Raw genomic sequence first — 27879 nt, forward strand, 5'->3', positions numbered from 1 at the left:
TCTCTGTCTCTTTGTTGATGCACTTTGTGTTTGTCACATGTTGTCATGAGTTTACAGACTGTTCTCTCTCCCTCATTCAATAATCAACCTGTTCTTCTTTCTCTTCTTCTTCTCGGGGCTTCATTGTTCCTGCAGTTTGGACTCTGGATCTCTGTCAGTGTGTCTAACTGCTGTGAAATCTCTCCCATCAGAGCGCTGACTGACAGACCTTCTGTAACACTGACACCTGCTGCTGACTGGCAGCACTACAGCTCACACTGGGTTTCTGCTCTCACGTCATTGACGCGCCTGATTTGTATTTGAAGGTATGAGGATGTGACGGCCGTCGGTCAGATGAACACAGACACCAGCAGCGTCTGTCAGAGTCTGCAGACGAAGGAAGAATGACTCTTTGACCTCATCTGGACTTTAACAGGTGAGAACTCTGACAGGTAACATGACACACCTTTGATGCAGAAACTACAACATGAACTTGTGAATGAGAGCAGCGATGAACTGAACGAACACTATTTTAAGTTCTGAATATTCATGAATTAACTCACTAGTTATTCTATGAAATGTGACTTTCTCAACAAAATGAGTCTTTTCACATTTTGTCCAATTTAATGTACTGATGTTAATCTGAGCTGATTTTACTGCTGAGAGATGAGGGAGTGTCAGGTCCTGCTGTGTGTTTTATCACTCTTATCACCACATCATCTCCCAACATGTAAAAGTAACGTTAGCTCACAGTTTTATGCAAGAGAGCCATGTTGTAATGTTGCTTTACAACTTTATTGTCCAGCCGAACGAATGCCACTCGTGAGCCGTGTATATTTAAAACTGGACCAACGTGGTGTCTCGTTTGGAAACTTTCTCTTATATTATGAAAATAGCTCAGTGAAATTTCTGCAGAATTGTCTGAAGACATTTTAGGCGAGAAGTAAGCCATGCATGTTACTGTCCTGTTGACGTAGCTAGCACACTGATCTGATATTAACAGGTGGAGTTAAAACACTGCAGACCTCTGATTGGTCAGTCCGTACAACCAGGGTCGTCTCGTCGTCTGATCTCTGATGTAGAATATTTTTTATCAGCAGTCTTTTCTCAAACAAAGCTTGTTTCTGTGTTGTGATCATCAACATGTGCTCGCTGTGCGTAGGCAGAGTGTGGTCAGAAAAGAGAGAGAGTCAGAAAAGAGACGATGACTGCGAGCAGAGCAGAGAATAAAAAGGTTAGCAGGTTGTGTCTGTTGTCAGTACAGGTCGCAGTGAGTCACATAATAAATGCAGCAGCTTCTCAAGAGTTAAGACCGGTCTTCACTGATGTTTCCCAGCTGCTGGAAGCCTGGCTGGTTTTCCTTCAGGTGATAACACTGCCTGTCTTCAGCAGGGAGCCACGATGACTCCAGAGGACATTTTCAACACTCTGGAGGATCTAAAAGTTGATGAATTCAAGGATTTCAAATGGCATCTGAAGCAGCCTGACATCCTGGAAGGCTACCAACCCATCAAACAGTCCAAGCTGGAGAGTGCAGAAAGACGGGACACAGTGGATCTGATGGTGAACACCTTCAAACTTGATGGAGCTCTGAAGGTGACCAAGAAGATTTTAGAGAAGATAAAGAGGAATGACCTGGTGCAGAGTCTGTCAGCCAACAGCTCAGGACCAGAAGGTCAGTCACATTTTTTATTTTAATATCATTTTCAGACGAAGAGAGTCGACGACACAATACTTGTAAAGGAACAGGCCTCTCAGTACAGAAGCTCATTGTTTTCAGCAGAGAAAAACAAAGAGGTCTGATTTCATAATGAGGAGAAAAGGTTGAAGCATCAATAATTGTTATTGGAGAGGATGGAGGTTTGATGGTTCACATAAATAAACATGTTTAACTGAGCAGAGATTCATTTTAATGGTGCAACAGAGCTCTGCCTAATTTAAAATCTGGATCAACTCATTTTAAACCTGGTTTTACTAAACTCAGATTAGATCTGATCTCAGATTAAATGAATCCTTGTTGGTGCAACCAGCCATAATCTCTGTCTTCACCTCTCTCTCAGTGTCAGCGAGTGTCGGTGATGTTGGAGAGCCTTCAGAGAACAGAGGACCTTCTTCCTCTCAGAGTGAAGGTAAAGCTGCTGTATTCTCTGGTATGTATGGAAGCCCTGAAAGACAACGTTTTGTTTTTGGTGGAACCAACCAACAGACTGTGCGTCTAACAAGCGTCGCTCTGAAACAAACAGTTTGTGGAAAGATGTTTCTGCAGTTTGTGTGTCTGTATCACATAATGTGAGCTTATGAAAACAATGCATGAATACAAATACATGGGTAAACAAGTAAATAATGTGAAAAATAAAAATTCCTAGAAACTTCTCCCTCAGTTCTCAGGTTCAGGTCCTGGTAGTCGTCCTGCTAACTTCATGGTCAGCTCTCCTCCTACAGTACTGTTTTATTCTCTCATGATGGACAAAAGCTGGAAAATGTCTGTTGCTTCAACACAAGCTCAGATTCATGTACCATATAATGTCCACTGTGACATGACCAGAATGTAATCTGCATCATTCTGCCTGAATCTGAGCTTCAACAACTGTCCTGACCCAGCGGCTTCACCAGACTTTACTTGTTCTTAATCTTTCAGGTCAATCTGCTCTAACAAAGTAGAATCTCTGAACCACCTTATCATAGTTCAGACATCGACAAAAGGAAAGTGAGTTGTGGTTCCTAATTATTTTGTCTATTTTCTAACAGCTGGAACTCAAGTGGGAAGCACAACAGTCACAGCACAGACTGGAAGTGTCATCAACACACCTCATTTGACTGGTGGCAACACTGGAAGAGACATTATCACCAATATCACCAATAATTACACAGCAGGTAAATGTTCCCCCTGAATTAATAAGTCAAGTTAATGCTTTTTATACTTAATTGTGTGTTTGCTTGAAATGTAACCACCAAAATGGCACCAAAACTCAGGTCTCTGGCCTGTTCACTTAAGTTTGTATTGCTCACATGTGCCACATGGTTGTTGGTGCCCACTGCAGCTAATGCAAAATCAGCTGGACAATAGATAGAATAGAAGTCCCCCTCCTTTTCTGCCATGTCATGGCACCTTGAAAGCCGTGGCAATGGCATCCTCTGAAAGGAGAAACATCTGTAGTATTTGCTAACTTGGAAGAGTACAAGAAAATAAATGTTATTCATGTAACGATGATCTCATTTATCTTTCAGGAAACATCCAAAAGTGCCAAGCTGATCTAAAATCTTACCTTGAATCTCAAACCAAGAATCTGTTTCAAGGAACAAAGGAAGATGGATCATCAACTCTGTTAGACAAGATCTATACGACGCTTAACATCACAGAGGGAGACAGTGGGGAGGTTAATTGTGAACACGAAGTTGTTGAATTAGAATGTAAAAGGAGTTCAAGTGAGGAGAAGAAAATCGACCTCACTGACATTTTCAAACCGTTATCGAACGAAGAAAATCCTCCCCAGAGAGTTCTGACCAAGGGAAACGCTGGGATTGGAAAAACTGTCGCTGTGCAGAAATTTACTCACGACTGGGCGACTGGAGAAGTCAACCAGACAACTGACTTCATATTTACATTCACATTCAGAGAGTTGAATTTAATAAAAGAAAAGTGTTGGAGTCTTAAAGAGTTAATAGGTTACTATTTTAAAGAAGTGAGGGATTTAGAAACGTCAGACTACAACAATTCAAGTATTCTGTTCATCTTTGACGGTCTGGATGAAAGCAGATTGCCTCTGGACTTTGACAAAAATGAGACGTGCCGCAGTATTACACACACTACAACATTAGACTGCCTACTCACCAACTTAATCCAAGGGAAACTGCTCCACAAAGCCTCAGTCTGGATCACAAGTAGACCAGCAGCAGCCACTAAGATTCCCAACGAGTTCATCCACAGGGTGACCGAGGTTCAAGGCTTTAATGATGAGCAAAAGGAGGAGTACTTTCAGAAGAAAGTCGATGACAAGGGTATGGCTCAGAAGATCCTCAATCATCTTCAGTCACTAAGAAGTCTGTACATCATGTGCCACATCCCACTCTTCTGTTGGATTTCAGCCACTGTGCTCCTCAGTCTCCTCACAGAAACTCCCGAAGGTGAGTTTCCGAAAACTCTGACTGAAATGTACACACACTTCCTTATCATCCAGACAAAACGGAAACATAAGGCTGAGCAGGAAGGTGAAAGAGACGAAGATAAGATCATGAAATTGGGAAAGCTGGCATTTGAACAGCTGCAGAAGGGCAACATAGTATTCTATGAAGATGACTTGAAAAGTTGTCAGATTAATCTGACAGAAGCTGCTGTTTATTCAGGAGTTTGTACACAGGTCATGAGAAAAGAACGTGGTCTTCACAAACAAGTGATGTACTCTTTCATACATTTAACTGTTCAGGAGTTTCTTGCAGCTCTGTATGTGTTAGAAACCTTCATAGATAGCGGAGAAAATCTGCTTCACAGCCAGACAAGTGTGAGATTGTCATCAAAGAAATGTAAACATTCCTTCCTCCAGAAGAGCGCAGTGGATATGGCTTTAGACAACGATTATGGACAATGGGACTTGTTCCTACGCTTCTTGCTCGGTCTTTCACAGGAAACAAATCAGGTTCTTCTTCAGAGAGTATTTGGAGACAAAGGAAGACATCTAGGGAGAAACAAGCAGACCATCACCTACATTCACACAAAGCTCGAGAACAATGAACTGTCCTACACCAACAAAGTTATCAATTTGTTGCACTGTTTAAATGAGTTGGGTGACCAGTCTCTGCTAGAGCAAGTCCAACAGTTCCTGAACTCAGGAGATGTTCATGAAATCTCACCTGCACATTGGTCAGCTTTGGCATTTCTGCTGCTCGGTTCCAATGAAGACCTGGATGTCTTCGACCTGAAAAAATACTCCAGATCAGGTGAAGTTCTGGAGAGGCTGCTGCCTGTGCTCAAAGTATCAAAGACAGCTTTGTAAGTGTTCGACCTCAAGATACCCAACTGCTCTAAAACTCCCTGTTTGTGTTTAAGTGTAGGAGACAATGTTTGCAAAACGTTGACTGTCATTTTGTTTTTCTCTTTAGGCTAAGTAACTGTAACCTCACAGGCAGATGTGGGAAGCATATTTCATCAGTTCTCAGCTTGAAGTCTTCTGGTCTGGAGGAGTTGGACCTGAGCATGAATAGGCTGCAGGACTCTGGAGTGAAGCTGATCTCTGATGGTCTTAGAAGTGCTAACTGCAAACTTCAGAGCCTTCGGTAAGAACATCCAGATGCACGGTGTGTTTGTGGTGATTTATGATGCAAGTAATGAACATAGTGGGACACTTAAAGTGGAAGTGATTCTCTTTTCTTTCATGTAGTATGTAGTTAATGTTACAGTGAACATACAACAGACATTTCCCTTTAAATGTCTCACACCCAGGGGCGATCATGTGCATTTGCATTATGTGCAACAAATCCAACATTTGCATGAAACATACATATTTGTTTTCATAAAAATTATCCTATGCTATGCTATGATACAGTGTGCTAAAGAACAACCTTAACACAACACCATCCCTGTCTGATCATTGTGGTAAACTGATTTATTTCAGACATTTAAAAAAAAAAAAATCTAATGGCCACAGGGAATTCATAGAACTGTAGCTTTCTATTACAGTTGACTTGTTTTACATCTACACCGGCCAGAAACAGCTCACATTTGAGCAGTGCAAGCTGAAGCATCTTTTTTACCATCTGTAATTGTAAGCAATAAAAGTGATTTCAGTGAACGTGAAGTAAAGTTTTAGTTTTTGGTGCAGTGTGTCCTGTGGTAGGATTATGTCATAACTTTTTTGAGTCAAACCCTTTTTTTCTCAGAAAAAGGGTAACTTTTAATTCAACAAGCTGATTTAATGTCATGTTAAATTTTTTGGATTAATATAGTGTTTTTAAACTTGATTTATATAGAAAATCTGTCTGCTCACTGAAACTGAACAGATTTGCAAAACTGAAACAAAAATAAAATATTTTTGTTTTCTCTTTTTATAAGGTTAAATGACACCGGCCTCACAGAGGAATGTTGTCAGGAGTTCTCATCAGTTCTCAGCTCCCAGTCCTCTCATCTGAGAGAGCTGGACCTGAGTAACAACGACCTGCAGGATTCAGGAGTGAAGAAGCTGTCTGTTGGACTGAAGAGTCAACACTGTAAACTGGAGACTCTCAGGTCAGGGTTTAGCTTCTGTTTAACAGATGTGCTCTTAAATGTTGCTTGTCATACAAGTCAATTATTTCAAGTCACAGTCCATCAGGAATAGGATTGTTCCTGATTTATCAGGAATTCTGGATTTTCCAACCTGAGAACACAACCCAAGAACCCAAACGATGTTTGTTGGTGTCCATATGTGTCACTTGGCCTGGGCATTCAGGAGTGTTGAGTGTCATAAAGTGTTTTAAACTTGAAATATATAGAAAAGCTGTCCTGCTCACTGACACTGAACAGATTTGCTTAACTGAAACATAAAAAGAAAATATTTTTGTTTGATCTTTTTATAAGGTTTAATCACACCGGCCTCACAAAGAAATGCTGCCAGGACTTCTCATCAGTTCTCAGCTCCCAGTCCTCTCATCTGACAGAGCTGGACCTGAGTAACAACGACCTGCAGGATTCAGGAGTGAAGCAGCTGTCTGTTGGACTGAAGAGTCAACACTGTAAACTGGAGACTCTCAGGTCAGGGTTTAGCTTCTGTTTAAAAGATGAGCATTTAAATGTTGCTTGACATATAAGTCAATGATTTCAAGTCACAATCCATCAGGAATAGGATTTTTCCTGATTTATCAGGTTTTCTGTTTATTTCCAGCACATTAGAATGAATTGCAAATCAACAATAATATTATTGGCCAAATGTAAATCTACCTCTGTCGTCCATCAGCTATGTGACTGTGATTCACCTGCTCACCTTTACTCAGCTCACATCAACAGTGAAAAATGTTCCTGACTTGAATGCGTTCAGCAAGGCTAGCTGATGGTAAATAAAGTGAGCAGGTGAGCCGCAGTCAGTGGACTGATGGAGGACATTTGGCCAAAAATATTTCCAAAATGATCAAGACATACTTTCAATGTAAAAACTGTACCAGAGTGCCTATAAGAAGCTTAAAAATAGAGATTTTTTAAATTATTATTATTTTTTCTTCTGCCTAATGTGGACCAGGTCATTACATGCAATGCATTTTGTTCTTGTGTAGTAAGCTTTGAAACTAAGAGCTGGATTGAAGGAGCAGTCTGATAGATTTATGTTTGTGGATCCTATCTTTAAAGTCAGTTGTGTTAATATGTCAGTGTTGTGTTTTACATCTTGGTATGCTACTCCTGAGTGGCCAAGGATAGATAACTACAGAATTAACTAAAAATTTCACACAGACAATGACAAAAAGATCAAAATAAATCATTCTGTGTATGTATGTGTGTCCAGGCTGTCAGGCTGTCTGATCACAGAGGAAGGCTGTACTTCTCTGGCCTCAGCTCTGAGATCCAACCCCTCCCATCTGAGAGAGCTGGACCTGAGCTACAATCATCCAGGAGACTCAGGAGTGAAGCTGCTGTCGGCTGGACTCGAGGATCCAGACTGGAGACTGGACACTCTCAGGTATGAACAGACACCAAGAGCTCACACACTGTTTTTCTGTCACACTGACAAGCTGAGGACTGTTGGTTCACAGTCTGAACCAGCAACACTGTTGATAATTGTGAAGAGAGTAACTGATATGCTGAGAGTCCCTGTCCACACTGAGACTGACCTCCTGGCTAACGACACACCACCATCAAAATCAACAAATCAAGTCAAACGGTTCTGAGTATAGAGGGAGTCGTCTGCTGAACAGATTGTAAAGAGCCTGGAGACAAACTGTAATTTGTCATATTGGGCAAAATCAATAAAGTTTACTTTTTTGATTTTACATTCATCACTGTAAATAAAATTGTATGTTTTCTATGTTTTTTTCATTTTATTATTTGGTTGTTGTTTGTGAATATTTGATGTAAAGTTTGAGTGTGTGTTTTATAAATGCAGCTGTTTTGTCTTCATGGTGATCTGAGTGAAGCTTTATGAAGATCATTGATGAAGAAGCTTCTGAAGGTTCATCCTGACTTTGTTTCTTCGTCCAGGGTGGAACATGGTGGAGAGCAGTGGCTGAAACCTGGTGTGAGGAAGTGTAAGTGTGTGTTCACTTTGACTGATGAAAACAAGGCAGCACATGTTAAAGTAGTTTAAATCTAAAGCTTGTGTATCTGCATTCAACTGTCAGTTTGAAAGAAGATCCAAAAAGATGAGTCATTGTGAAGTTTTGATCTAATTAACAGTCAGTCTGTTAATAAAGCAACAAATAAACCATCAGCTGTGTTAGATGATAAACTGCTGCTGTATTGTGTCTTGTTGTCTCCATCAGATGTCTGTGAACTCACAGTGGACACAAACACAGTAAACACAAACCTCAAACTGTCTGACAACAACAGGAAGGTGACACATGTGAGAGAGGAGCAGCCATATCCTGATCATCCAGAGAGGTTTGAGTGGCCTCAGCTGCTGTGTAGAAATGGTCTGACTGGTCGCTGTTACTGGGAGGTCGAGTGGAGAGGAGAGGTTGAGATATCAGTGAGTTACAGAGGAATCAGCAGGAGAGGAGGCAGAGAGGACTGTTGGTTTGGAGGGAATAATCAGTCCTGGAGTCTGAACTGCTCTGATGGTGGTCGTTACTCTGTCTGTCACAATATGAGAGAAACAGTCCTCTCCTCCTCCTCCTCCTCCTCCTCCTCTGTCTCTAACAGAGTAGCAGTGTATGTGGACTGTCCTGCTGGCACTCTGTCCTTCTACAGAGTCTCCTCTGACACACTGATCCACCTCCACACCTTCAACACCACATTCACTCAACCTCTTTATCCTGGGTTCTGGTTAGGTTCTGGTTCTTCAGTGTCTCTGTAGGAGGGACACACACACACACACACACAGACAACTTTGCTGATTGCATTAAAACAGTTATTGGTTCATCTTGTTCAATCATCTGTTGTTTTGTTGTTGTAAAACATTTTGTAGTTTTCTTTTATTTATTTATTTTTTTAATTGAAATTTTCTTTCAGCAATTACAGTGTCAGGTTTTACACACTCCACAAAGCAATTATTCACATATCAGTGTCCTTATTGTCCAGTGGTGATGGTGGTGTCCTCTTGCTGTGTCAATTTTTTCCATTTTTCCTGAAATTGTGTCTCTTGTAATCATAGTTTGTGTGTAATTTTTCCATTACCAATTTTTCTACCACAGTGCTCACCCCCTGCTCCACGGTCGGTGGTTCTGCTTTATACCATAACCTTGTTATTGCTTTTTTACTTGTGGATAGCAGAACTTTAACAAGATACTCATCCTCTTTTTGTATTATATCTTGTGTCAAATTTCCCAAATAAAGTATCTTATAAGACTTGGGTATCCCGTATCCTATTTTTTTTCTTAAACCCAGCCGAATTTTATCCCAATATCCTATTATCTTTTGGCAAGACCAAAAAATATGCATATGGGCTACATCCATGTGTCCACATAGTCTCCAGCATGGTTGCTGGTTACATACAGTTTCCTTCCTAATGTTTGGAGTTATAAAAAATATGACCATATTTTTCCAATTCAATTCTCTCCAAATCCTGGAGCTAGTGGCCGTGCACTGCGTTTTACAAATATTAAACCATTCCTCCTCAGTTATTTGTTCCTTCAACTTTTTTTCCCCATTTTTCTTTGACATAAAGAGAGGAAGTCTTCCTGCGTGACAACAAACCTCTGTATAGGGTTGAGATTACTTTACATTTTTTTCCTTCATAGGCTTTCAAAAACACATTTGTAGTGTCGCTACAATTAGGTAGTATCCCTTTAAGAGACTGAGGAAGTCATTTGTGTTTATAGTCAGTGTTAGTTTTGGCTGCCTGAGCTGAGTGACAATGGGATATGTTACCTGTGACGATTTCACTGAGAATTTATTAAAGCTTCAAGTCAAACATATGAAACAGTGAGGACATTGAGTTTCTACAATGGCGACAAGGATGCTGCGCAATTGTTGTGAACGAATCCACGCAACGGAGATACTTCCTGCACACGACCGCTGTGCCTGCTGAAACACAGGAGAGCTTCAGTGCTGCTAACGGACTTGTGAGTAAACAAGTGAAATAAATAAATAAATAAATAAATAAATGCGAACGATCTCCGGAGCAAAGATATCTTACGGACTGAACGCCCCTCCTTGAACCGACACCTTACCGTGGTGGAGGAGTTTGAGCACCTGAATGATCCTAGCAGCTATGTTGTCCGGTGCTGGGTCTCCCAAGGCAAACAGGTCCTAGGTGACAGGTCAGACTAAGAGCGGTTTCCAAAGCCCCCTATGGAAGATTTAAGATCAAGGAAGTGTACGTCGCCCGGAAGGGTGTCACCGGGGCCCCACCCTGGAGCCAGGCCCGGGGCTGGGGCTCGCAGGCGTGCGCCTGGTGGCCGGGTCTCTGCCCACGGGACCCGGCCGGGCACAGCCCGAAGGAACGACATGGGCCCGCCCGCCAGTAGGCTCACCACCCGCAGGAGGGTTCAGAAGGGGCAGGTGCGCTGTGATTTGGGTGGCCCCCTGGGCGGGGGCCCGGGCGACCCAATCCCCGGACGGTGACACTAGCCATGGGGACATGGAATGTCACCTCGCTGGGGGGGAAAGAGCCTGAGCTAGTGCGGGAGGTTGAGCGTTACCAAGTAGAGATAGTCGGGCTCGCCTCCACGCACAGTCTGGGCTCTGGAACCCAACTCCTTGAGAGGGGCTGGACTCTCTTCTACTCTGGAGTTGCCCGCGGTGAGAGGCGGCGAGCTGGTGTGGGCTTGCTCATAGCTCCCCAGCTCGGCCACCATGTGGTGGAGTTCTCTCCGGTGAACGAGAGGGTCGTTTCCCTGCGCCTTTGGGTCGGGGATAGGTCTCTCACTGTTGTTTCGGCCTACGGGCCAAACAGCAGTGCAGAGTACCCGGCCTTCTTGGAGTCCCTGGGAGGGGTACTGGAAAGTGCTCCAACCGGGAACTCCATTGTTCTCCTGGGGGACTTCAACGCTCACGTGGGCAGCGACAGTGTTACCTGGAGGGGCGTGATTGGGAGGAACGGCCTCCTCGATCTGAACCCGAGTGGTGTTCTGTTGTTGGACTTCTGTGCTAGTCACAGTCTGTCCATAACGAACACCATGTTCAAGCATAAGGGTGTCCATCAGTGCACGTGGCACCAGGACGCCCTAGGCAGGAGGTCAATGATCGACTTCGTGGTCGTGTCATCTGACCTCCGGCTGTATGTCTTGGACACTCGGGTGAAGAGAGGGGCTGAGCTGTCAACTGATCACCACCTGGTGGTGAGTTGGATCCGCTGGCGGGGGAGGGAGCTGGACAGACTTGGCAGACCCAAACATGTCGTGAGGGTCTGCTGGGAACGTCTGGTGGAACCCTCTGTCGGGAAGGTCTTCAACTCCCATCTCCGGGAGAGCTTTGACCAGATCCCGAGGGAGGCTGGGGACATTGAGTCCGAATGGACCTTGTTCTCCGCTTCCATTGTTGGCGCAGCTGTTCGGAGCTGTGGCCGTAAGGTCTCCGGTGCCTGTTGTGGCGGCAATCCCCGAACCCGGTGGTGGACACTGGAAGTAAGGGATGCTGTCAAGCTGAAGAAGGAATCCTATTGAGCCTGGTTGGCTCAGGGGACTCCTGAGACAGCTGACGGCTACCGACAGGCCAAGTGTGCTGCAGCGCGGGCGGTCCCTGAAGATAAGGTTCGGGTCTGGGAAGAGTTCGGGGAGGCCATAGAGGAGGACTACTGGTCGGCCTCGAGGAAATTCTGGCAAACCATCCGGCGCCTCAGGAAGGGGAAGCAGCCCTTTGCCAACACTGTTGACGGTGGAGTCGGGGAGCTGCTGACCTCGACTGGGGATATCGTCGGGCGGTGGATGGAATACTTTCGAGGATCTCCTCAATCCCACTGACACGCCTTCCATAGAGGAAGCAGAGGCTGGGGACTTGGGGGTTGATCCATTCATCACCTGGGCCGAAGTCACTGAGGTAGTTAAGAAGCTCCCTGGTGGCAAGGCACCGGGGGTGGATGAGATCCGCCCTGATTACCCCAAGTCTCTGGATGTTGTGGGGCTGTCTTGGTTGACACATCTCTGCAACATCGCGTGGCAGTCGGGGACAGTGCCTCTGGACTGGCAGACTGGGGACCCTGTATCTAATTATTTCCCCTTTTAATTCTTCAACTAATCCCTTATCGTTCATTATATCTTCGTTAAGTCTCCATACCGTATTTTTCCTCTTGTTGTTCAGATGAATTTCTAGGTAGATTGCACTGTGATCTGATATATCAGTTACCCCTATCCTGCACTCCTTCACTTTGTATATATCCCCCTTATTCATTAGAAAATAATCAATTCTGGAGTACATTGCGTGAGGGGCTGAGTAGTGGGTATAGTCCTGATCAACTACCTTTAATCATGATATATCTTCCCTCCTTATCCTTGATCAATTCAAACTTTATCATGTTAGCAATCAGTATTGCCACACCCCTCTTATGATTTTGTACAAAGTAACTGGCAAATGAATTCCTGTAGCCTAACTTTTTAAACTTTTCGTGCTCCTCTCGCGATAAGTGTGTCTCCTGTAAAAAATAATAATCTGCATCTTCTCTTTTCTAAACTTAGTTAAAGCTTTACCTCTTTTTTTTTATTATTCAGGCCATTGATATTCAGCGACACAACCATTATATCAACATATTGCATTGTTCATATCCCTTGAAATGATTCCTAACCCCTCCACTGTAATATTATCAACCCACATTTTCCTACGAACAAATATATTGAACAAACACAGAAACTGAAACTGAACTCCCAAGCAAAAAAGGGCCTTATTCCCCTAGGCCCTGTCTCCCTGCCGGTGGGAGTGAGGGATATCCTTTTGTGTGCAAAGGGCCTTCCCTAGTAATTTGGGGTAAACCTGAAATAGGTCTTCCCATCTTACTAGATAAGTCCAACAGTCACTAGTTTAATAGGTCTCCTTGTCGATTCTTATGTAAACATTAGAGAAGTCTTGTGCTTCTGGGGGAGGGGGGTGGTTTTAAAATTCCCCATTTTAAATCTGTTTCAAGATTCAAGATGTTTATTGTCATATACACAGTGGAAACATAGTTTGCACCGGGCAATGAAATTCTTAATTTTCTAGTTTCCCTTCAAACAAAATATACTTAAAAGAAAAATAGATGAATAAACTAAACTACAAAGAAAAAGTATGCAATGTTTGCATACAGCAGAAGGCACTGAAGGCACTGAAGAAATTGAAATATAAGAATATTGAATATATACATTGGACATTGAATATTATTATTGGATATATACATAATATATGCATTGGATATGTACATAGTGAAAATGTCGTTCACAGTATTGAATATAGTGCAAATGTAGTCCCGAGTGTTGAATAGTTGTGTATACAGAGTTGTTATGAGTGTGTTACAGAGTCAGCAGCCTGATGGCCTGTGGATAAAAACTGTTTTTAAGTCTGGTTGTTCTGGCTTTCACACTCCTGTAGCGTCTGCCAGATGGTAGTAGTCTGAACAGTGTGTGCTGGGGGTGTGTATTGTCCTTGATGATGTTGTGTGCCCTCTTTGTGACCTGGGTGTTGTAAATGTCCTGAAGTGATGGGAAGGCTGCTCCACAGATGTATTGTGCAGTTTTAATCACACGTTGGAGAGCCTTCCTTTCCTGTACTGTGCAGTTCCTAAACCACACTGTGATGGAGTTGGTCAGGATGCTCTTCACTGTACATCTGTAGAAGTTGCTGACGAGTTTGGTGGACAGTCCAAATTTCCTCTGCTTTCTTAAGAAGTACAGCTGCTGCTGAGACTTCCTGGCAATGTGCTGGGTGTTGTGAGACCAGGGGAGGTCCTCGCTGATGTGGGTGCCGAGGAATTCAAAGGTTTTCACCCTCTCTACCTGAGTCTCAACGATGTGAAGTGGACTGTGCTGGTTTCTCCTCTTCCTCGGGTCGATAATCATCTCCTTAGTCTTCTCTGCGTTTAAGGAGAGATTGTTTGTGTGGCACCAGGACACCAGTTGAGCCACCTCCTCCCTGTAGTCTGTCTCCACCCCACCAGTGATCAGTCCGATGACTGTTGTGTCATCCGCAAACTTGATGATGGTGGTGTTGCGCTGGGTGGAGGCACAGTCGTTGGTGAAGAGGGTGTACTGAAGAGGACTCAGCACACAGCCCTGGGGGGTCCCTGCGCTCACCGTCCTTGTGCCTGATGTCCGGGTACCAACTCTGACTGTCTGGGGTCTGTCTGTGAGGAAATCCAGAACCCAGCTCCAGAGGGAAGGTGTCAGTCCGAGGATTAGGAGCTTCTCAGCCAGTCTGGTTGGGAGGACCGCGTTGAATGCTGAGCTCAGTTCAGTGGAACCCTTTTTGTTATATGAAGTATAATAAAATAAAAAAAACCCAGTCTAACACTATAAAAATAAGAATCAAAATCACAACACAAAAGTTAAGTATAAATCAAATAGTCCCCCTGTAAATGACTTCTGTAATATCAAAATAAACTGGCTATCTGTTCCGTTTTAGTGGCTCTGTTTACTCACCCAACCACTGTAGAAGCTGGGTTATTCATTTCATTCATCATTCCACTGTGCTGTCGTGTTGCTATGGATACAGACGTAAAGGATTTGATTGGCTACTTCTTCCACCACGTGATGAAGTCAGTCTGAGCTTCAGTCTGAAGGAACTGAACACTGGATACATGAAAACAGCTCCTCCTGGTGGCTGATAGCAGCACTGCAGCTTTCTGGGCACAACAACACCTCAACAACAAACAGGTGCAGAAAGTCCTCCTTAATAATCAGCTTCATTAGAGCACTGATCAGGTACAAAAGACGTTCTGCTGCATTGAAGGTCCAGAGAGCACAGCGGCCTCCATAATCCTTAATGGAAGAAGTTTGGAACGACCAGGACTCTAACTAGAGCTGGCCCGCCCGGCCAAACTGAGCATTCGGGGGAAATGGGCCTCAGTAAGAGAGGTGAACAAGAACCCGATGGTCACTCTGGATGAGCTCCAGAGATCCTGTGTGGAGATGAGAGAATCTTCGAGAAGGACAACCATCACTGCAACACTTCAACGATCTGGGCTTTAAGGCAGAGTGGCCAGACTGAAGCCTCTCCTCAGAGAAGGTTTGTAAAAAAGCACATAAAGGACACTCAGACTGTGAGAAACAAGATCCTCTGGTCTGATGAACACAGACTGAACTGTTTGGCCTCAATTCTAAGCGTCATGTCTGGAGGAGGCCAGGCACCGCTCATCACCTGGACAGTACCATCCGGATGGGGAAGCATGGTGGCAGAGTTTTTTTGAGATTGAGAGGATCTGCAGAGTAGAACAGCAAAAAATCCCCAAATCCAGGTGTGCAAAGCTCGTCGGGTCATAAACCAAGAAGACTGGATGCTGTAATCGCTTCAACCAAGTACTGAGTAAATGGTCTGAATACTGATTTCAATGTGATGTTTCAGTTCTTTCTTTTCAATACATTTTCAAAAAAAAAATCTGTTTCTGCCATCATCACGGTGTATCAAGTGTAGACTGATGAGGGTAAACAATAATTTAAATGATTTTAGCATAAGGCTGCAACATAACAAAAGGTGAACAAAGTGAAGGGGTCTGAATATTTTCTGAATGCACTGAAAATATGTGTATCAGTGACGTGAAGCACTGCAGCCCAAATACACATTTCCCCATAAAGTTAACATTGTGGAAGAAATGTCTGTAAAACGGTGGAAAATGTGATCCAGTCGGTCCAATAACATTTGTAAAGTCTAGAAGAGCTGCACGATTAAATTATTTTTTTTTTCCATCTGTAAAAACATAAATATGTTATGTGTGTGAAACAAAGTTAATTTTATTTTCCATGACAATAAAAAGAAAAGAAAAGATTATGAAGACAGACCTGTGAGCCGATGCGATGGCTGAATGAGCTGCACATCTGCAGCTCGTCATGGAGAGGCTGGGAGGGGTTATCCAGGATGGCTTTGATTTTGTCCTTCATCCTCAGCCACCGTCTCGACTGTCCAGTTCCGGTCCAACCTCGGAGCGGGCCCTCCTCACCGGCTGGTCCAGCCTGCTGACCTCACCTGTTCCTCTGAGCAGCAGAGTGTCAGACTGCAGAGTGACCAGCAGGAGGCAGCAGATCCATCAGATCATCTCTGACTGATGAGGTGAAACATTAAAGCTTCAGATGATGTTTCACAGCTAAAGTGTCACATTAAAACTGGTGACGTCACTTTGAACCATGAATACGTGAATATCAGCTTCCTTCAGTCACAACTGATGATGTATTAAAACACTGAAGCAGCTGAAGCCTCGTGAAGAAAAAAGAGCTTCATGTGAACATTTTCACCGTTTGACAAAAACTGAGACCGAAATGTTGTGTGATCTTTAAAAAGGCTTTTAAATGTCTCATTTATCTGTTTGTTCAGTGTGTGAGTATGTTAAAGGGAAGTTCCACCCTAAAATAAAACTCACAGTTGTTTTTTCTTTTTGAAGCATGTTTGAGGAGGTTCAGGTTCAGTTCAGCTCGCTTTGTTTTCATCACAAACTTTGTTTTCTGACTTTTACAGAAAACGTAAACTTCAGGTTCATTTCATCAAGTAAACTTAAGTACACTTCAAGTACATTTCCCTCGTCTACTTCATGCAGTAAGTACACTGCTGCTGCGTTCAGGTGCTCCTCGGATGTTCCCACTTCCTGAGTTGGGAAGTCGTTATTTCAGTTTCTCCTCGTGAGGCAACAAGGGAGTCTGGGATATGGCCGCTACTAGTGACCTCACTTCATTACTGAGTCCAAGTCCATGACCTTTACACACACACACACACACACACACACACACACACACACACAGCGCCTCTAACTTTCACTTTCTGTCTCGAGGTGACTCACATGATTTCTGCCTCAACAAAAAGGTAAATGTGTGTTTTTAATGTGACTTCTTCATGTGTGATTTGTGTGTTTCCTCCTGTAAAGACTCGTGTTATCAGACTGTGTGTGTCTTCAGTAGTTTGACACGATCATCGCAGTAACACCTGTTGAAAGGTGTGACAGGTGTCGAGCTCGTTGGTCGACAGGATCAACCGCTCGGCTCTTTTGGACTTGAACAGTTTGAAACGGTGATGCTAACAGCTGCTAACAGTCGGTAAACAGTGTGAGAGGTTGTTTATTGTTGTTTGTTTGTGAGAAAACACCATGACGGCACACACGGCGTTGACTACCGTAAAGATGAGAATAGAAGGCGCACTGGCGCAAAGTCTTTTCTACAGTCCGACAGCATTTATAACAGGAAGACCCATGAAACATGACGATAAGAAGACAAAGGCAGGGAGGCAAATCAGGAAGGACAACAAGGTCCTTCATTCATCAGTCTGAGCATATAGCAGCAACTTCAGTCAGAGATAATCAGTCCTGCCAGCTCAAAGCTTGTGTCTGCTGTCATATCACAGTCTGCACAACTTTACACTTCTTTCAGTATCTGATGGCGTCCACACTTTCATTCAGCTCACTCTTAAAAACAGGAACAAAATGAGATGAGGTTCTGTCAGAACCGGTCTGACAGCCTGGAAACTTGTTATTCTTTGACTGAACCTTGATCAGCTGTTAATTCTCTGACTTCTCTGATCGACACACACAACAATGAATCAAATACGATGTGTCATGTGTACAGATGTAAATCCCTGACAGTCTAAAGATCTGACAGATCAATAATGAAGTCTTGTACTTCTTTCTCCTGTTTGACTGTTAATGTGTTCAATGTATTGATGTAGTTTAGGAGCAACATGTCTGCTCAGCTGATTCATAAACAGCAAAACACTGATATGATGAGAGTTTATGTAAAATGGAGGTTGAACCACAAACAGACTCACAGATGTTCTGTGAAGAGTTTAAACAGGCGACCCTGTCACAATTAAAACAACTGTAGACTGTATATAATCTGATATCTGGGTCTGATCACATTTTAATACATCACAATCAGATCTAACAGGAAGTGAGTGTTTCTGTGACTTCCTGTACAGACTGAAGGCTGCTGGGAAACTGTCAGCAGTTCACCTGGAAACAAGCCTGTTGATCTGTTTACTGAGCAGCTGTAGTGACTGTAGATGACTGAGGACATCTAGTGGACTGACAGCAGAACTACACCAGCTGCTCTGTGATTGGCTTCCTGGCTGCAGCTTCCACTCAATTGATTCTTCCTGATGGATCAATAAGAAGCTTCTTCTCTCTCAGTTCAGGATCCTGCTGACCATTATCTTCATTATCAACTGAGTTTCATCAGTTTTTCTAACAATCAGCTGTTTAGACTCGACTGTTAATAAGTCTGACATCCAGCAGCACAAAGGTTTAAATTATAAAGACAGTGAAGAAGTTTGAAGCTCATGTTTGTTATTTTTGCAGGAAAAATGAGTGTAAATGATTCAAACTGCTGTCCTGTAATGATCTGTCAATCAGCTGATCAATGAATGGACTGACAGTTTGAGCTCTGCTCCAGTGTTTCCTACAGATGAAGGTAGAAAGTCTCTGTGACTTGATGTGGACGTGAATTCAGCAGCTTCTGCTGAGCTGAAATCTTCATTTTGGCTTGTTGAAGCATCTTAACGTCAGTCAGAGTCAGTCAGACTCTGTATGTTTGTCATGTGACTGAGAGGAATGCTGATAAATCATGTGTGACAGCATGTTGTTGTGTTTGTGTGAAGGTGTGGGCTCTGCTATGAATCAGTGTGAGGAGACAGAGGAGGGAGTCCCTCCCTCTAAAACCACTCTGTGTGGGGAACATGACCGCCAGACCAAAGCTCAGAGGTGAGATGAGGATCTCTAACTGTCCATGACTCTTCTCCATGTCACAGCTCAGCACTCAAATCACTCCACCATCATGATTCACACTCAAAGCTCTGTGTGTGTTGTGTTGAAGCCCAGAGCAGCAGAGACCAGACTCTGCTGGACCTGGACCTGGACCTGGACCCAGCTGTGTGTCCATCAAGAGTGACCGGTCCATGAATCTACCATTAGAGTTTAAAGTAAAACGTCCTTCAGAGACTCAGTAAGTCAACATAGTCCCAGCCAGCAGGAACGTTCCTGTAACATTTCATCATGTCCTCTACATGTTCTAACAATGTTATTGTTGGAGGAACGTTTCATTTGTAACGTTCAGACAACGTTTTACTGATGTTTATCATTTCAAATAAGTCTCCTGTAATGTTGTCCACCTCCTCTTATCTCCTCATGTCACATTTTAAAAAGGGTTGTAGCTTCAAACTGAAGGAATGATCAGCAACATGACACGATTACTAGAACCAGTTTATCTGACTTATGATATGAACTTTGGTTATTGTCCCAAACTGGATCATCAAACTCTGATGGTTTTTCTGGACTTCTTCTCTTTAAATCAACTTTAGATTTTGATACATTTGAACATTAATTTGTGGTTGAAGGTTTGAGAGGTGCGTTGGCTTGCCTGTCTGTTTCTATCAGGGTTCAGCAGCAGAGACCAGACTCTCCTGCACCCAGCAGAGTGTCCATGAAGAGTGACCGGTCCATCGGTCGGCCTATTTTCTTCAAGGATGGAGACCACTCTGATGAAGAAAGGTAAGAATGTAAACCAGAAGACTTTGTTGTTCTGCAGCTCTCCTCCTAGACAGGAACATAAAAAACAGGGTCGACAACTAGAAACTCAACTAAAGGCGTCCATCAAAAGGCCCCAAAAACAGACAGATTATGTAAAATGTGAAGCTGCTGATGGTTGAAATCATCGTACTTTATGTTCTCTCTGCAGAGTTCAGCAGGTTCTCAGTGGTCAGTCTGTCCAGCAGCATCCAACAGACCTGGACTCCATATTTAAGGTGTGTAAATGTCCAACAACAACTTTACTTCAGCTGCAAATGAAATGAAATGTCTCATTTTACATTTGAAGTTTTACTCTTTTGCAGCATCTTGAGGAGAACGTTGTCACCTTTGTGAAGAACGAGCTGAAGAAGTTCCAGAAGGTTCTGAGTCCAGATTACCCAGAATGCTCAGAGAGGCAGAGTGAGGATGAGGAGGTGTTGGACGGTGAGGAGGAGGAGCAGAGGAGGAGCAGCAGAGAGGCATTTCTGAAGATCACACTGAACTTCCTGAGGAGAATGAAGCAGGAGGAGCTGGCTGACTGTCTGCAGAGCAGTAAGAGGATTTTCCTCAATAAACTGTTTTCTTCTTCACACTAACATCCACTCACTGATGTGTTGTGTTTCATTCAGGAACTGTTGCTGCAGTTTGTCGACGTCAACTCAAATCTAACCTTCAGAAGAAGTTCCAGTGTGTGTTTGAGGGGATCGCTAAAGCAGGAAACCCAACCCTTCTGAATCAGATCTACACAGAGCTCTACATCACAGAGGGAGGGACTGCAGAGGTCAGTGATGAACATGAGGTCAGACAGATTGAAACAGCATCCAGGAAACCAGACAGACCAGAAACAACAGTCAGACAAGAAGACATCTTTAAAGCCTCACCTGGAAGAGACAAACCAATCAGAAGAGTGATGACAAAGGGAGTGGCTGGCATCGGGAAAACAGTCTTCACACAGAAGTTCACTCTGGACTGGGCTGAAGACAAAGCCAACCAGGACATACAGTTCACATTTCCATTCACTTTCAGAGAGCTGAATGTGCTGAAGGAGAAAAAGTTCAGCTTGGTGGAGCTTGTTCATCACTTCTTCACTGAAACCAAAGAAATCTGCAGCTTTGAAGAGTTCCAGGTTGTGTTCATCTTTGACGGTCTGGATGAGTGTCGACTTCCTCTGGACTTCCACAGCACTGAGATCCTGACTGATGTTACAGAGTCCACCTCAGTGGATGTGCTGCTGACAAACCTCATCAGGGGGAAACTGCTTCCCTCTGCTCGCCTCTGGATAACCACACGACCTGCAGCAGCCAATCAGATCCCTCCTGAGTGTGTTGACATGGTGACAGAGGTCAGAGGGTTCACTGACCCACAGAAGGAGGAGTACTTCAGGAAGAGATTCAGAGATGAGGAGCAGGCCAGCAGAATCATCTTCCACATCAAGACATCACAAAGCCTCCACATCATGTGCCACATCCCAGTCTTCTGCTGGATCACTGCTACAGTTCTGGAGGATGTGTTGAAGACCAGAGAGAGAGGAGAGCTGCCCAAGACCCTGACTGAGATGTACATCCACTTCCTGGTGGTTCAGGCCAAACAGAAGAACGTCAAGTATGATGGAGGAGCTGAGACAGATCCACACTGGACTCCAGAGAGCAGGAAGATGATCGAGTCTCTGGGAAAACTGGCTTTTGAGCAGCTGCAGAAAGGAAACCTGATCTTCTATGAATCAGACCTGACAGAGTGTGGCATCGATATCAGAGCAGCCTCAGTGTACTCAGGAGTGTTCACACAGATCTTTAAAGAGGAGAGAGGACTGTACCAGGACAAGGTGTTCTGCTTTGTCCATCTGAGTGTTCAGGAGTTTCTGGCTGCTCTTCATGTCCATCTGACATTCATCAACTCTGGAGTCAATCTGCTGGCAGAAGGAGAACAAACCTCCCGGTGGTCTAAACTATTCAGAGACAAACCTGAACCAACACATCTCTACCAGAGTGCTGTGGACGAGGCCTTACAGAGTCCAAATGGACACCTGGACCTGTTCCTCCGCTTCCTCCTGGGTCTTTCACTGCAGACCAATCAGACTCTCCTACGAGGTCTGATGACACATAGAGGAAGTATCTCACAGACCAATCAGAAAACAGTGAAGTACATCAAGGAGAAGATCACTGAGAATCTGTCTCCAGAGAGAAGCATCAATCTGTTCCACTGTCTGAATGAACTGAATGATGGTTCTCTAGTGGAGGAGATCCAACAGTACCTGAGATCAGGAAGTCTCTCCACAGCTAAACTGTCTCCTGCTCAGTGGTCAGCTCTGGGCTTCATCTTACTGTCATCAGAAGAAGATCTGGACGTGTTTGACCTGAAGAAGTACTCTGCTTCAGAGGAGGCTCTTCTGAGGCTGCTGCCAGTGGTCAAAGCCTCCAACAAAGCTCTGTAAGTGAACAGATACTGTATCACACATGTAGGGTTTTTCTCCACTAATGAATCTCCTAATATCAAATATCAACCAAATAAGAGTCCAAAGATTTAGTCATCAGATTGATCAGTTGAAAAACATGCACATTGTTCCTTTAGTTTGATTGTACCTCTACAGATTAATGCATCCATGAAATAGAAGAATACTGTCTCTTTGTAGTTCATGTCAGGCTCAATCCAGAGATATGAGTATAATTTAGGACATTTTATTAATTGTTGACAGATCCCAGTAATATACTTGAGACTATAAAGACCCAGTCCATAGAAATGTGATGTGTTTTATATTGTATAAGACAGAAACAGTATCAGTGTTTGTCTTTGTCACTAACTCTCCTTCAGGCTGAGTGGCTGTAATCTGTCAGAGAGAAGCTGTGAAGCTCTGTCCTCAGTTCTCAGCTCCCAGTCCTCTAGTCTGAGAGAGCTGGACCTGAGTAACAACGACCTGCAGGATTCAGGAGTGAAGCAGCTGTCTGTTGGACTGAAGAGCAAACACTGTAAACTGGAGACTCTCAGGTCAGGATGTGTTCCCTATTTAAGAGATAACCCTTTGAATGTTGCTTTACGTACAGGTTAAAGTCTATTTTAACAACTCTATTGTGACGCAAAGCTAGAGGTGGGTTATCAGCAATTTTAGATTGTGATTCCACAATCTGCTCTTCAGGTGAACCGTAGAGGTTGTTGTATTTAGTGTCCTCGTACTTCCATTTCCAAACTTCACAGGACCTCATTTACTAGCAGATCAGCGATATATGAAAAAATCAATAGAGTGATGCAGCCAACATGATGGATATGCTGATTGTAAGAATCCCTTCTCATGGCTCGTGATGATATATTTTTGTAGCTATCTGAAGTTAGCATGGCCCTGGTTCCGTCTGTGGGATTATTGAACTGTATTCTAGATTATTACAGAAAATAATCTGTACAAGTTTCTGATCCTTCCAGGTTCTGTTCATCCAGATAATCTCCACAGATGAACTCCACTCTGTGATGTTTGAAGCGTAAATTACATCTCTAGCAGTAAAAAGCTAATGCTAGGCTACAAACAGACGACATCACGGTCACATGACTTAAACGTCTCCACCACTGAGCGTCTTACTGCACAATTACTATCCAGGTTTTCTATAAACTGATCAATGTACAAGTTGTAAAGTCAGAGTGAGAATAGTGTGTAACTAAAGTGGGCCTGTAAAGACGGACTAGTGAGGAGACGAGTCTCCGTGTTCGCTGTGAGGACGTTTAATGTCCCCGACAACCTCTGTAGTCTCATTTAGACACTTGTTAGCAACCACTAACCCTTTTTAACACATGACGAGCTTCATAATTAAACTGTGGGACATTTAATGTATTTTATGTTGTAGAACAAAACTTGTAAATGTCTTCAGCCTGTGGTAACCACACACTTTATTTCACACATTTAACTGAAAACACATTCAACAAACTCAGAGTTTGAGTCAAGGGGACAGGACGTGCTAATATGCTAACTGATTTCTTTGTTTTCGGACTATAAATTACACCACTCTATAGCTAGCACCAAGGTGGTTGAGGAGCTTGTGCCAAACAAATCAAATCAAATCAAATCAAATTTTATTTGTATAGCCCAAATTCACAAATCACAGTTTGCCTCAGAGGGCTTTACAATCTATCTTTAATGAAATATTGTGTTTTAATGGCGTAAATGGAGAAATTCATAAGCTATTTCAACAACAGGGCATTTTAAAATTGACGAATAAGGTCACAATTTATATTGTGGATCGTGATTGTAATTAAATAGATTGTGATATTATTTTTTAATTAAAGCAACTCTGATCAGTATTTTTACATTAACAATAGTTTAAATGTCGAAGTGACAAACCCACAGAGAATTATCACAGAAGTTTGCATTACCTCTCAGCTGTGTGTGTGTGTGTGTGTGCGCGTGTGTGTGTGTGTGTCCAGGCTGTCAGGCTGTCTGATCACAGAGGGAGGCTGTACTTCTCTGGCCTCAGCTCTGAGATCCAACCCCTCCCATCTGAGAGAGCTGGACCTGAGCTACAATCATCCAGGAGACTCAGGAGTGAAGCTGCTGTCGGCTGGACTCAAGGATCCAGACTGGACACTGGACACTCTCAGGTATGAACAGACAAAAAGAGCTCTTGACAATCTGTCTGGTCGACCTTTGTCTAAATTAATGTCTGTTCTGTAATTAAAATCAGAAAATGAAAGAAATGGCTTCTTTTAATTAGCAGTATTTGTTAAGTGTTTAAGAATGGACATAGAGGCTTTTTCCATTTAACGTTTTCCTCAAATTATAATGAATTAGACCAGAATATGTGTTGTTACCTTATTTAGATGTGTGATATATGTGAGTAAAACACAGAAATCCAGTTTCCATCACTACAAAATGCCAACTGTGTCCATTTGAATTATGCCCGCCCTGAGTGACCCTGGCTTCAAGGTCAAATGTCTGAGATCTACTGCCACTAGATGTCGCTCTAGAGCAGCAGTATCTCAGAGCAAAACAAATGTACACATTGTTCACTCAGTGAAGTGGGGTCGAAAAAGAAAGTGTCATCTGAACAAACACTGCTCATGAAACTCAAATCTAATGCTGCTTTTCCACCAAAACTAGCAGGTCAACACAACGATTGCCTTATGACCCCATTCCCACTTCCTGCAGGCAACGCAGCCTCTCTGTGACTTTTATTTGAAGCGTTACGTTGTACGTCACTGACGTCATGTTTCACATCATGAATGCTCTGGAAACAGGACACAACACCAGTTAAACAGAAGAGAAAATAACAACAGACCGTGTCCACAATTCCTTCATTATTTACGCAGCACCACTGGATGTTGATAACACGTCATCACTTCATGCGGCAGTGTTCACCTGGGTCTTACGTTTAGATCAAAGCCGAGCCGAGGTGATAAAAACCTGTCTACTACAGAGTCAACTGACCCTGGTGTAAATGCAGAGTTTACACATTCCCACTGCACACAAAAGCTGATCTTAGCGGGTTTAAGTGGGATTTCTGACCAGTGGAAAAGGGTTATAACAGTAAAATGAGGCAGTGCTGATCAAATATGAGTCAATATTCTGCTGCAGTGACCGCAAATGTTCTCAGAAACATATTTTAGTTACTGTTTAGATGTAATATGAGAAAGTGTACTACCAGGCCGCCATGTTGAAAACATTTGTAGGTCGGACAGAGATTGACTCACATATATATATATATAAACAACCCAGATAATAAGAGTTTAGTTATATTATGCAACAAGGACTCTGACTGCATCCATGTAGTTGTGGACTATTTATCTAAATATGTACCAGTAGATATGAATATCAGAAAATGGATCTGCTCCCTTCCTGTAGCTAATTCAAGACACTGTGCAAGTTAGGAAGGAGATGATGCAAACATTTACAAAACCGCTCAACCAATTACCAGAGTTTGTTTGTAAGTAGAGCGACATTATAAAAAGCACTGCCCCCTACAGGACAGACAGCAAAGACTCCACCAGTGATGATATCTGAACCTGAATGTTTAAAACCAGCGTGTTGTCATCAGTGATTTGAAGCTTTTCTCATATTTAAAGCTCTGGTCTACGATCTGAGAAAGGTTTGAAAAAAGCATCCCCCCCACACACACACCCCTCCCCTCTGTGCTCCTTAACCCCTCCCCTCCGAGCTTGTATCGCTCTCCCCTCGGAGTCCCGCGACACACCCCCTCCGGCTACAAGCTTTTTTTTTTTTTCTCTTCAACGAACTTTATACGTCCCGCAACAAGCTTTTTTTTTTTTCCTTTCAACGAACTTTATACGTCCCGCAACAAGCAACAGCGAAGTTAGCCACTTCTAAAAGTTACTGAGGGCCAAGACTCTAACAGATGCTGCCGTCAGCTTTCATCACAACGATCGTTTCCACATTGTGGCTGAAAAACAAACCAGTGTGAGTCTCGGGGCAACTGTGTGTGTCCCAGCTGCTGTCTGAGTAGCACCAGACAGCAGCTAGGACACACACAGCTGCTCCGAGACTCACACAGACCGCGACACAAACGTGTCCGTAAACCGTAATCTCTTGTTTATGACAGATAAGACACACAAATACACACATCGTAACGCGTTTATGATAATCCATCATGTTGATTTAGCAAAGGCTTCGTTGAAAACAAACGGACAAGACCGGGAGGAGGGTTAGCAAATCAGTTGAGTAGTGACCGGCGAGAGGTTGTTATGGAGAAATAAATCCGGACAAATAAGATAAAAATCCGGAAATAAATCCGAAACCCGTCCGCTTCGCGTTGGGGTTTCATCCATCCCTTCATTCATCTTACTTGCTGCTTCATTTAGCCGCCACGAGCAAATAAATAGGCTGATTTGGTGTAAACATGTTAGCAATGTTAGCTTGTTGTTAGCTTACAATGCTAGCATAGAGGCTAACGTCTCCGTCGAACAAGTAAACAAGTGTTGACAACACTGCAGAGACAGACACTGTCTAATAACAGAAACAAACTAACGGCAGCTTTCACAGTCATCAGCAGCATCGGCATGAAAGTTATCTGTGTCACAACATCCACAATAAAGACGAAGGTTACCTGCTCAACAGAAACGCCGCTGTATCAGCACCGGGTCCACATCTTCACGGACCTTTCGCCACCGTTCAAACGATGACCCGATGTTTATTCGGTTTGAGCCCTCTTTGTTTCTCATCTCGCTTTGTGTCTTTTCAGTGACAGACTTTCTTTCTTTGACTCTTTGTCGGTGGGGCGAGCAGAGGCAGCTGAACTGCTCAGGGCAAAACAAACCTCTCGTCCGCTTGTAGTTTCAAATGCGGAAGTGGGTCGGGACCAGACGTGAGCAGGAGCAGGAGCAGGAGAGTGAGCGAGGATTGGATCGGAAAATTGATCCAATAGGAGCCATCCGGGCCGGATGGTTCCTATTGGTCCATTTCTTTTCAGTTTTACAGACACTAGAGAGAATGGATTTTTTTGGCTCCTTTTACTCTCCACATTGTGTGGGTGGTACTATTGGGTCATAACCACCATCTAAATGATGTTAATAATAATAACAAATCTTTCAAATCGTAGACCACAGCTTTAACTGTGAGATAACAGGATTATAAAGTTCAGTGTAGAAATGAGACTGCTCAGTTTTACGTGGAGAGGTTTTAACAGCCTGTCAGTATTAACGTGCTATAGTGCTCCGCAGTGATATTGTTCTTCATGTTGAGTTATTATTGACACATTTCTGTTGTTCAAGTCAATTATTTGAAGCCAGCTGTGAATGAAAGCTACAACATTTAGACATTTAAGATTTAGTTTGAGACGTGTGAAGAGTTTCTGTTTCATGATGGACACAACAGGAGAACACAGTTCATTCAGGTCAACATGAGATCGTTTCATATCCGCCAGCTCCAACATGCATTCATTAGTTCTTCACAGGTTATTTAATGTTCTTTGATTTTCTTTAAAAGATGTTTAAAAGCATTAAGTTTGCTGTCAGAAAGTGTTCAGATACCTGATCTGACCTGATGTTCATCAGAAGGAGTTTGTCCAGTTGTCAGGATTTTTTTCTGAACACTTTGAGGACGTCTCGTTTGTTTTGTTTTAAAATTCGAGGTTCAAAGTTCAGTCGTAGTTTTATTTTATGTTTCATATATTTTCCACTGCGGTCGATTCTGTCACTTCACATTATTAAATGTAGGAAAATGAATTTATTCAATGATTATTCAGTCGACCAGCTT

The 27879-nt window shown here is 43.2% G+C and overlaps 2 protein-coding genes across 2 annotated transcripts in view; both read left to right on the top strand.

Annotated features, from left to right (window-relative positions):
• Positions 1–313: 313 nt before the first annotated feature.
• LOC311271314 (NACHT, LRR and PYD domains-containing protein 3-like) lies at positions 314–8951 on the top strand (the record flags this gene model as incomplete). The annotated part of the gene is made up of 11 exons (XM_084376927.1): positions 314–415; positions 1369–1654; positions 2040–2108; positions 2728–2853; positions 3208–4966; positions 5077–5250; positions 6026–6199; positions 6530–6703; positions 7446–7619; positions 8138–8184; positions 8419–8951. Exons 2-11 carry the CDS (start codon positions 1381–1383, stop codon positions 8949–8951), a joined length of 3504 nt encoding a protein of 1167 aa, XP_084233053.1. The 5' UTR covers positions 314–415; positions 1369–1380.
• A 9812-nt stretch (positions 8952–18763) lies between these two features.
• Positions 18764–27879, top strand: part of LOC311271323 (uncharacterized protein) — a 207725-nt gene continuing 198609 nt past the window's right edge. The window contains exons 1-8 of the mRNA XM_084376939.1: positions 18764–18890; positions 19003–19131; positions 19563–19676; positions 19864–19930; positions 20018–20246; positions 20324–22121; positions 22503–22676; positions 24099–24272. Of these exons, the coding sequence (XP_084233065.1) occupies positions 18766–18890; positions 19003–19131; positions 19563–19676; positions 19864–19930; positions 20018–20246; positions 20324–22121; positions 22503–22676; positions 24099–24272 (2810 nt within the window). The 5' untranslated portion in view covers positions 18764–18765. The remainder of the gene's footprint in view (positions 18891–19002; positions 19132–19562; positions 19677–19863; positions 19931–20017; positions 20247–20323; positions 22122–22502; positions 22677–24098; positions 24273–27879) is intronic.

The sequence above is a fragment of the Pagrus pagrus genome, assembly GCF_965226575.1.
Source record: "Pagrus pagrus genome assembly, chromosome: 2".
Lineage (NCBI taxonomy): Eukaryota > Metazoa > Chordata > Actinopteri > Spariformes > Sparidae > Pagrus > Pagrus pagrus.